This window comes from Typopeltis vanoorti, chromosome 6 (genome assembly GCF_054136105.1).
Source record: "Typopeltis vanoorti isolate ZY-2024b chromosome 6, IOZ_Tvanoo_1.0, whole genome shotgun sequence".
In the NCBI taxonomy this organism is placed as follows: Eukaryota; Metazoa; Arthropoda; class Arachnida; order Uropygi; family Thelyphonidae; genus Typopeltis; species Typopeltis vanoorti.
Genome location: NC_143554.1, coordinates 87,404,011 through 87,416,042, shown reverse-complemented (window position 1 = coordinate 87,416,042; position 12,032 = coordinate 87,404,011). Strand labels below are relative to the sequence as shown.

At 36.5% G+C, this 12,032-nt stretch overlaps 1 protein-coding gene across 3 annotated transcripts in view; it reads right to left on the bottom strand.

Annotated features, from left to right (window-relative positions):
* fidipidine (coiled-coil domain-containing protein 93) overlaps window positions 1-12,032 on the bottom strand; it is a 203,282-nt gene that overhangs the window by 62,519 nt on the left and 128,731 nt on the right. For all 3 annotated transcript variants that reach the window (XM_090394991.1, XM_090394992.1, XM_090394993.1), the window contains one exon: window positions 3,887-3,949. In XM_090394991.1, coding sequence (XP_090251117.1) covers window positions 3,887-3,949 — 63 coding nt within the window. The remainder of the gene's footprint in view (window positions 1-3,886; window positions 3,950-12,032) is intronic.

The following is a 12,032-nucleotide window of genomic DNA, read 5'->3' as shown; positions in this document are numbered from 1 at the left end:
TCCATACAGGCTGAACACTAATTGGGAAATGTGTATGAACTTTTTTTTTTTTTTTTTTTTTTTTTTTTTTAAGGAAAACATGCTTAAAAATTATGGGCTTACAAATCAGAGAATGTATAACAGAAACTTCAAATCTGTTGGTGGCATGATTATGAACATTTTATAACTTTGCAATTATTTTTGCATTTTACCGCATTTTACCAATTACATCAATACAGTGATGTAATATAACACTGTTCAAGTTTTTCACCTACAGATGGAAACCTGAAGAAAAAAAAAATAAGGGGGGGGGCTTTTAAATTAAGTCCCACAACTTTTTCACACAACAGTTATTTACAAAGATAATAAACAAGATGTAATTTTTTAAAGAGGACTGTATTATTACTACTACTTATCTATTAACAAGAATAATAATATAGAATCATTTATCATGATAATGCTGACAATCAACGGAACTCTGGGGAGTTTTAATATTGTCTTCATCAGCTGTGAATGTTTGTCTAAGTTAATTAGTTCAGTCTCTCATTATAGAAGAGTTATAGTTCAGAAGGCTTGTCTAAGTTAATTAGTTCAGTCTCATTATAGCTCACCATAGTGAAATGTTTTGGCTTCACTTTATCTTATATACACACACACACACACACACACACACACACACACACACACATATAGTCTAGTCATAAATACTGTCACAACTTGAACAAAACATAAATCTTTAATCCATCAGTAAATCATTTACAGCTTTCATCATGTATAACATGCATATATCAGCACTCAATGTTCAATATATCCTCCTTTTGCCTTAACCACACCCAAAGTCTATGAAGCCACATATAGATGGCATAATGCACAACATCCTACAGAAAACACCGACACTGCTCACTCCAAATGGCCTTCAGGTTGGCGATGCTTAGGTAGCATTTCTTGTAGACTATTCTCTCAAGATTCAACTACAATTTTAAGTCCAACAGATTCAGTTTGGGAATTCCAGATGGTGATATATGATTAGGCACATATGCCTCCATCCAATGCTGTGTGGTTCTTGCCTTGTGTGCATGGGCTGAGTCCTGTTGGAACATCCACTGCTTACTGTGAAACAACATGTTGTTCAAATCCCATCTCGCAGAAATGCAACCAACTTGGATAGCCTCTGATACATCACCCTCATCAAACCATCACTGATGCATGAGTAATGACCTTTCTGAATCCTGGGTGCTATGGCATGTTATTCTCTGGTGATATGCGAATAACGTGCTGTGGCACGTTGTTTGCATACCACCAGAGAAGTGACTTTGATTTTTATCACCCTCTCCACATAAGTTGTAGTGTTAGGAAGCATCTAGTAGAACAATGATAGGCTTTTGTGACATCACTATCTATGAAATGTTCATCTCTCATGACCTCGCTTTCTGCTTTCTCACAGAATTATGGAGGATGCATGCCTTCAGAGCCCTCACAAGCTGTTGCGTTCTAATGCAGTATGGCTGGCCTGCTCTTTGACAGATGTCTTCTGTGTCTCCTGTACAGCTAGACAACTCTTTCTCGCTCTCTCTCTCTCTACTGATAAAGATACGAATGTTGGCTGCACACAGCACTACTAACAGAACTGGGCTCGAGCAATTCTGTGGGCAGCACAGAAGTTGTAATAGTATTTATGGCAAGACTGTGTATATAAAAGATATAAAGATCAAAATACAGAATTGCAATTTCAGTATTACTGAATGATGAACACTCACTAGATATATGGAATTAACTATTATTTTGAGACCTTCAGTTGCATTAAAATTATCTTGTATATTCTGACCTTTATATTAGTCATCTTCAGGAATGTATGCACACACACACAAATTTTTCCTTCCCGGAGTTAGATGACCTTGATATTAGTGAGGTACTTCGGGAAATCTTAATATGTTCTTGAGTGGTATGAGCGTTGTATGTTTTTCCAATTAATCCTATAGAATGTTTCTAGAGTATGATCAAAAAAGGTTTTTCCATGGCGGATTAAATGGATATGGTTTGTTCTTTTCTAACATTCACAGAGCATACAGTTTTACATTACTGTGTGTATGAAAAGTTGCATGTATATTTGATTTGGTATACTCCTGGAAGTGAGAGTGAAAGATGAGGATCTTTGGATGTGCTGAATAAATGTTTCAATTTTACAGAATTTTTAAATATGGTTTCGATGTTGAATCTTATTTAATACATATGTTAAATCAGTTCTACTCTATGCATCAGAAATATAGACAACAACAAAAGCAATTAGAGAAAAACTGCAAAGCTATGTAAATAAATGTTTAAGAAGAATTCGACAAATAAAATGTCCAGAAAAGATATCGAATAAAGAATTGTGGCAAAAAAACTAAACAAAAACCAATAATGTTCGATAGCAATCATATAAAATGGAGGTGGATAGGGCATGTACTAGGAAAACCTGCAGAAGAAAGTCAAGCATTAGAGTAGAATTCACAAGAAATAGGAAGAGAGGTAAACCAAAGATGAGCTGATGAAATGGAGTAGAAGGACTCAAAAGATTGGAAAGAACTGGACACAGATAAAGAGAGAAGTACAAAACAGAGTCAAATGGAATCCATGGTTGAAGACCTATATACACAATGGAGTGAAGAGGAATAAGTAAGTAAGTAAAATAATGAATAAATACTTTCACATCCAAAGGAGGACTAATTACCACTGGATGCCAATAAGAGGATTTCTGATTGGTTAATAATTTATTATTATTTGGTAACCTTCATGAAGTCAACAGACTCATCATGGGAGTTTGTTGACACAACACACTTAGGCAATGCATTCCACTCACTAACAGCTCTCTGTGCAAAACATCTATTCCTCACACCCTTCTTCACATCTTTATACAACTTCCAGGTATAGCCTCTCACTCTTCCCATCTTAACATCCACTTTTTATAAATTTCTTCTGCTTTAATCTGATGGAATCCCTTTAGGTCTATCATATCTCCTCATTTCCTCCTATCCACCAACCTGTAATCGACATTCTCTCAAACACACTTCATAACCAGTACTCCAGAGTCCTGATATCACTTTGATTATTTGTCTTTGGACCCTCTCTAGTGTTTCCACATCACAATGAAAACTAATTGACCAAATCTGAGCAGAGTAGTCCGTATGTGATCCGACCAATGCCTTATATAGAGGCACTACTACGACATTATTCCAACATGTCAATGTACTTTTTATCAAAGGCAAACTGCTTCTTGTAGTACCATCAATTGGAACCATCTTAAAAATGGAAGAATATTAGCTACCCCCCCCCCCTCCCATTTTTGAGAAATACCAGGAGAAAGTGCCACACCTCTACCCCTGTGGGTGGAGGAAATTTTGACAGTAGCTCTACCGTGTGACAATAGACACCAACTGGACAAATCAGCCGAGATTTGATTGTTAATTTTTTTTTTCTTCACCACAAGAGGTCAGTCTAGGCATGTTAATAAGCATCATACATTATATATCCTAGAGTAATACAGCTGTTCCAGTTAGCTGATTTGAATAGTGTGCATATATGTATACATTCTAATGTAAAGTGTAGAGGATAATTTATTAAAGTTATCTCAAACAGTAGTTCACTCTATAAATGCAATATAATTAAGTGTAAAGTATTTCATTTTACTCATTTGTTATCACAAATCTATTATAAAGGATGCTGTAATATATATGTAATGGATTCTAATATAACATATATAAATGACTAATTCTAAAACAGTCGAGCTGATATTTGGCCTGTTTATTCATTTAACATGATTAAATAAGTTTTACCCTAATTGAAAATTTAAAACCTAATAAGTTTTGCAAATAGAAACAAGTTATTAAGAAATTAATCTAAACTTCTTTTTACATAATTAAAAACTCACTTCCTTCACTTGTTTCTGTGTTTTCTCATAGACAGACTTCAACTCTGAGTTTTCTGCTTCTACCTTAAGGTAAAATAATAATAATAAATAACATTTTACTTAACATTTTTCAAGCAATTTACGTATAAAATGTAAGAGTTTAAAAATTAACGCTAAAACACACACACAAACATTTTTCTCCAAATTTATTATTCAGAAACTCTTCTATTCAAAGCTTATTCCCACAAATGGAAAAGGTGAATATGAATCTATACCAAAACATAAATAAAATCTAATTGCATAAATAACTGCAATCACTCCAATCCTATCCAAAGGAAGTGAAAACTATCAACAGCAATTTCCATATGACTTGGAAGCATTCCATCTTATCAGCAAATGCCAGCATAGATTCCACAGTTGGTCCACAGAAGATCACGTGCATGCTGAGAGAAGTTGCAGAAAGATTTGGAAAAGCTATGGCTGTTGCTCTTGACATCTTCAGTATATGTGAATTAGTCCAAATTGAGTATTGCATCTTATGTTTTCTTTTCTTCTTTCTTCTGTATTTTGCAACTAAGTGTAATTTTTCCCCCGAGGCTACATAGTGTGTGTGTGCGTGCGCACTTATGCATATGTGTAATGCTAGAATGGCTTATATCTCTATTCCTGCAATGAATCAATGTTCATTCACTGACTATAAACCTGATTCATAGACCTGCATATGATAACACTACAAGATTCCTGAAAAGAGGAGGGAAAATGCAGGATGTAAATGAATAAATTGTCACAAATAGATGTGTAGTTTCTGTATAGTTTCCTAAGAAATTTGAAGCCTTGGAAAAAAAAAGAGTTCTGAATAGCTTTTCTCTTGCCACCTTATACCTTTTGCAAAACTCAAAAATCCTTATTACATTCTGAAACTCAGATACAGATTCATATTATAATTCTTTGATTTTTGGCCTTGTTATAAAGTAAAAATATGGTCCTGATAACTTTGGACTGAACTTAGTTGCTCTTCCAAAAATTGTTTAGCTTATTCTCATTTATGTTTATATACATTTTGCCTAGAATGCACAGTAAAGAAATTCCTTGGAAATGGTCAGTTTTATTTCCCTTATTATAGATGAGTTATGAGAGCTTTATCAAATAATCTGGAATTTGACCTTCCAACCAGGTCTTCTGAATTATGTAGTGTAGAAACAGTGAGCTTTTATACATACATATTTGAGCATTTCTAGTCAAACATCATCTACTCAAGTTGCCTTTCCATATTTGATTCTGATAGCTTTTTCATGTAGTCACGAAATGTATTCATGTGTATGAATATATCTCGTGAAAATATCTTGGATATTTTCTAACACTGTTCTGTCAATCTGGCATCTTTCTTACATTTAATAAGTTTTCAAAATACTTATTCCAGACATCCAGAATATCCTTATGTTCTGTTTTTTCATTGTCAACTTTACATCTGGTTCCTTTAAAAGTGCTCATGCTTGCATTTTTTAGAAAGCTCCAGGGTATTTTGTGGCATTCAATTATTTTATATTCTCCTACAATTTTTATTTAGATACTTTTACACAGAGCTTTCATGCATTTTTCATAAAAAAAACATTTTTCGAGCCTCGTAAAAGACTTCACCATCTGCTTCTCAATCTCTGCAATTTGTTTTCAATTTTTTTTTAAATTACATTTGTAATATTTGAATCTACAATTTACTTCTGAAAACTGACTTATTTGATTTTTTTTTTATTTTTTAGAGCTTGCTATCACATGTTTTTGTTTCGACGTGATAGTTTATTCTACTCAAGTGGTAATTACTATTTCCATCCATAATATTCCCAGCCATCCTGAACCAGCATGAAGATATTACTATTTTGAATGGGGAGAACATTTTGCATGTTCTCCCCATGCGAATTTATGCAACATGACATTGGCAATGACTAGTAAATGTCCTAAACAAAAATTCCTAAAGTAATTAATTATTATTGGCTTTGTGCTCTTTTTCTCCAAATTTTCCCCAAAGTAGTATTCATTTACTGCAGTTTACATCTCCATCAAGAATCAATTTTTTTTTTCCTTTTCTTTTTTTCTCTTCCTTTTATGCAGATTACCCTTTATAATGACAAAAAATTATTTTACTTCTCTCCTGCTAGATCCTTATACAGCACCTGACAAATTAAAACAGGTAAAATTTTTGGTTTGATTATCATTTGATTTTTCTTACTGAATAGCATCAAACACTGCCAACAGTTTAGGCTACTTATGTTGGCCAATTGAGAAATACAATCTATACAGGTATAATATACCTGAGTCATATGACAACCTGGGTTGTAGGTCACTGCCAAATTTCATCATACAGCAAATCACAGCCTTTTTTTTAATTGTAGATGCATGTAATGGTTTAATAATGTTTATAAGTAGTCATATATGTGAGTAAATGAATAAATAAATATTTATTTAGAGCAGATATGCAAATGAAAAATACAGAACTTTTTCACAAATAAAAAAGTTACTCTGAATAGCATGGTTTAAGGAAAAATGCCAACTAGTTTGGTTGGCATTTTTTAAAAATCATTAAACGTTTTTCCATTTCAGCAATAAGACTCATGTTTAGGGATACCTGTAGTTTTAAATACTGTGACACTTTTCACTTCACTAAGAACTTCACCTTTGTTTTAAACAATTGTACTGTACAATAGCAATGCAAGGTAAGTTTAAGTTAAGGCTTATCCTGCATTTCCCTAGCCATTGCAAATATTCATTATTATTATTATTATTATTAATATATTAATAATAATATTATTATTATTCAGGCCTCCATGGAGTCAAAAGACTCATCGTGGGAAGTCCTTCCTAAGAAACACAAAGTCTATAAATACTGATCGAGGGAGGTCCATCCTAGGAAACAAAACGTATATCATATCACTCCTTAACCTCATTGACCATTCTTGCTCTCACCACTCCACCAGACAATGCATTCCATGGTTCAACTACCCTCCATGCAAAGAAACTACTCCTCACCCTCTTTCTCACAGTTTCCTTTCATAACTTCCAGGGATGGCCCCTTGTCATCACTCCTTCCCGCTGTTCAACCAAGAGAAAGAACTCCGCAGTGTCAAACCTGTAACCACCTCTCAACAGTTTAAAAGTCTCGATCATATCACCTCTCCTTCTATCCACCAAACTCTGCAGTCCATACTCCCTCAGCCGATCCTCATAACTAACATTGTACAGTCCTGAAACCATCTTTGTTATCTGCCTTTGTACCCTTTCCACAGTTAATTTATCCCCTTCAAATCACAGGGACCAGATCTGAGAACAATAGTCTAAGTGTGGTCTGATCAGAGTCTTATACAATGGAATGATAACCCTTTTATCTCTGCAGGTCAGTGTCCTTCTCATTATTGCAGCAATCCTCTGTGTTGCCTTCACCACCTTTGCAATATGGCCCCTAAATTTCAGGTTTCTATCAGTCTTCAACCCCAGATCTCGTCTTCCCTACTTCCTCCAGTTTAACTCCTCCCATAGAGGATGCAGCGTCCCATCGATGTGTCCCAAACCTCAAGACCTTACATTTTGCTGCATTAAACAGACACTCCCATTCATTTGTCCATCTATCTAGCTTACTCAAATCCTCTTGCAGGGCTACCACATCTGCACTATTACTAATAACACTTCCTAGCTTCGCATCATCTGCAAACAACTGAATACCCCCCTGCAATCCACGGACAATGTCCTTGATATAAATAAAGGTTAAACGATACAGGTACCAGTACTGAGTCCTGTGGAACCCCACTTGTAACCTCCTGCCTCGATATTGTCCCATCATACGCAACTCTGATTACTATTGGACGGCCGATCTTGAATCCCAATCTTGAATCAAGTTGACCAATCTGACATCCAGACCCATGTGCTGCAACTTGAATATCAGCTTATCATGTGGCACCCTGTCAAATGCCTTTGCTAAGTCTAGGAAAATGGCAGTATATGCCTTTCCCTCATCTATTGCCCTTGTAACTTTATTATAAAAGACTAGCATATTGCTAAAAACAAGAGCATCCCTTCACAAATCCATGTCGACTCTCACAGATAACATTACCGTAATCTGCCCACTCACTACTTTCTCCGAGATCTTACCAACTACTGATGACGCACAAACTGGCCTATAATTAGACACTTCCAATCTGCTACTGCCCTTATGCAATGGCACTATCTTACTTTCCTTCCATTCCCTGGGCACCTTTCCCATAGAAAGACTTTCACTGAAAAGCCAGGTCAAAGGACCTGTCAGTTCTTTAGCACATGCTCTCAAAACTCGTGGTGAAATACCATCCAGTCCCACAACTTTACTGATATCCAGAGTACTCAGTATTTGGAACACACTCTCCTCCTGCACCTCTAAACCTACCCTATCCCTTTAGTAATAAAATTGACTCCTCCAGAATGAAATGCTCCATAAAGTGTTCATTCAACAATTCCACTATATCCTCTGCATCAGTCACTCTATTCCCATTTTTATCCTACAATGTCATTCTTCCACAGTCATTTCTCCTCCTACTGGCCACATAGCTAAAAAATTCCCTAGGATTTTCTTTGGATCTTAGGGCCAATCTTTTCTCATATTCCAGTTTCGCCTTCCTTACCATACTAGTCACTCTCCTGGCCTGTGTCTTATATTCTTCATGCTTCTTCTCTTCACCTGTCTTCTTATATCTCTTCCATAGCCTCTTTTATGCATGCAGGTCCTGTTTAATATTGTTTGTCATCCACTTTACTCCAAATTGTGTCCTCTTTTTCACTTGTGGAATACAGCTTACCATTGCTGCTAACAAATATTCCTTCATAATTTCTCCCAAGCACTAATGATATCTTGGCCTTCCAATTCCTCCATCCACGAAATTTCCCCAAGTTGACATCTAAGACTATTATAATCACCTGCTTTATAATTCCACATATGTTCCAGTCTCTTCGATACTCCTGCATGTCTATTCATTTTCCAAGTCAAAACCATATGGTCACTCTCTCAAACTGGTGGGAGAGATGTCATCTCAGTTATTATCAACTCTTCTGATTCTATAACCAAATCCAAAACTCTTGAACTTCTTGTTCCCTCTGTTACATGTAACATGTAATCTGGAACATGTTGCTTAAGACATTTGTCCCTCAAGAATTCTAGAAATTCCATTCCCTTATTGCTACATGTATCTTCCTCTCCCCAATTTATACTGCTCTAGTTAAAATCTCCCATAACAATCATTCTTCTTGCACTTGCCAAACTTAACTGTCTAAACATCTCCTGGTCCCCACCCTCTGTGCTCCATGGTCTGTAGCAACACCCCACTAAATATCTTGTCTTGCCCACCTCCACCTCACACCATATGCTTTCAAAATCATTAGTATCACTGCCTTCCAAAGTCCCCACTCTTAAAGGATATAGGTCGTCACTTATCATAAGCAGTACTCCACCACCACACTTTCCCTTCCTATCCTGCCGAAAAATGCTGTACCCAGCAACTTCTACTCCTGTTATTATATCCTCTTCTATCAACCACGTCTCAGTGATCCTAATAATCTTTGGCCAGGCTAATGCTATCAGTGCCACCAATTCCTCTCCCTTATTCCAGATACTCCTGGCACTAGTATAAAGCATAAAAATGCCACTGTTTCTATACCCAGCATTATCCCCTGTAGACTCCACTGGGCTCAGCATTACCTGATTTCATTTCCCCCCCCCCTCTTCTCCCAAGTACCCATTCCCAGAGGAGACCATCCCTGCTACCATCCACCCTGGGATACACCGACTTGTTCAGAACAGCAATCTCTCCAGATGCTTACGTCCTTCCTCATTCAAATGCAAGCGGTTTCTCGCATACAATTTCTCTCTATTCTCAAACGCATTCCAAGCATCCACATATTCCAATCCTCTCTTCTGACACATTCTAGCTATTATGTTATTCAATATTACTGCTCTTCTGCTCAGCTCGTCACTATCATACCTAGGCAACACGCACACTATCTTTCCTCTGTGTCTTCTTTCGTACAATCTCAAGCAAGAATCTCATATCTCTCTCTCGCTGCCCAATTTACATTACCACTTAAGTCATTTGTTCCTACCATCACAATCATCTCATTCCCTCCTTTCACCTCTCTTAATTGCCATAGCCACACTTTCTATCATTCCTCCTGGCAAATACTCCTCATGCATCCTATCTTGAATACCATGGATCATTGAGTCCCCATACATTACACCTCTTACCACAATATTCTTTGATTGCTCATATGCATCCCTCACTCTCCCTCTCCTGGAACACTTTCTCTCTGTGCTCCCCTACTTATGTGCCTTCCTGACAGGTAAGTAGGGGAGCTGTATAACTGTATTGTATTGTCATTCCCTCTCTCCTGCTGTTTCCATTCTTTCCTCTTCTATCATTCCTATATCTGACACCCATTTCCTCTCTTCCACTTATCCTATTCTCACCTATTCTATCATTCATACAACTCTCTCTCATTCCCTCTCTTCTACTGTTCCCATTCTCTCCTCTTCTATCACTCCCATAACTCTCTCTCATTCCCTCTCTTATACTGTTCCTATTGTAACCTAACTCTCGCTCATTTCCTCTTTTATACTATTGTTCCTATTCTCTCCTCTTCTCTCATTCCCATAACTCTCTCTCACTCCTCCTCTGATTTGCCTCTTCCATTCGCCTAATCTCATCTTTCACACTTCTCATCTCATTCCCTAGACATTCCCCTGCTCTTTCAGCTCATCTCTCTCTCTCTCTGTAGGTCAACCACTCATCCTCCCAATTGAGACCCATCTCCTAAAACTTCAGAATCATTCAACCTTTCCACTCTCCCCACTCTTATTTTATTCATATTTCTCTTGCCCTCTATCATACCACTCATCTCTCTACGTGGAGAATCTCCCGTCTCTGACTCAACGAGGTCAGTTATCACATTGAAGGTTCTGAAAAAGAAAGCTATGTAGACGCTGGAATGCAAATAAATAATTTACTATTCGCAGTTAATTATTTACAGCTGATGTTTAGCTAACTTAAGCTAGCATTATCTATGGAACTATGGAAGAAAGCCAACTACTTTACAAATCCTGGTTTGAATTGGAGAGACCATTCCTGGAAGTGGCATAAGTCTTACATAACTTGTTAACTGTAAAAAACAGATGATATAATTTTAAATAGATTTTGGTGCATTGCCCTATCTATCCATCAGCATCAACAAAAGTAATTCACTGTCACCTTATATGCAGGTGCTACCATTGTTATCCAGGTCATTTTACTTCGTGTCTTCACTGGATGTAGTGTTAAATTGCCTCTGATAATGCCAGCTTAAGCTAATGACACACATCATCAAATTCCTGACATGTTCCCTTAAGGGGAGACAGGTTATTATGATAGTACTACAAGAAAAATTTACATCATTACCAACTTCCTATCAACAATTTTCTCCAAATCAGTCTGTTACCTGTCAAGACTCCAACATAATCAGATCTTATATTTCTATCTTCTAAGGAACTTTTTACCACATCAATTCACCTATATCTTGGTCTTATCTGGGTCTTTTTCCTGAAAACTTGGCAGAGAACACTTGTTTTGCTAATCTTTCCTTGCCCATTCTGTTTAAGTGACCATACCACCTGAGATTAGCTCTGCTAACACATTCCTGGATGCTAACAATGTCAATTTCTTTCCTAAAATGCTCATTTTTAATATGATAATGCCATTGATGCCATCTGTTCAGGTCCCTAATTTTTCTCAGGACTCTCATATCTGTGGTCTCTTGTCTTTGGTCAAGTGTTTTACTTCTGACCAATCTCTCATATCCATAAGTTAAAATTGGTTTGAACACTGTCTTGTATACAGCTAATTTAGTGTTCCGACTAATTTCTCTCTTATTCCATATGAATTTATTCAATTGACTTCCTACCATACCAGCTTTGTTGATTCTGTTGTTCATTTCCATATTTCATTTACCATCATCATCACTAAAAATCATGCCTAAATAGCTGAAATGATTTACTTGTTTCACAGGTTCTTCATTCACAAAGCAATTAACATTTTCAATGCTTCTGCCTATTTTCATTTTCTTGTTATTGCTGACCTTCATACCATATCTATTACAACAGTTATTCGATTTAGTCAGGGAATCT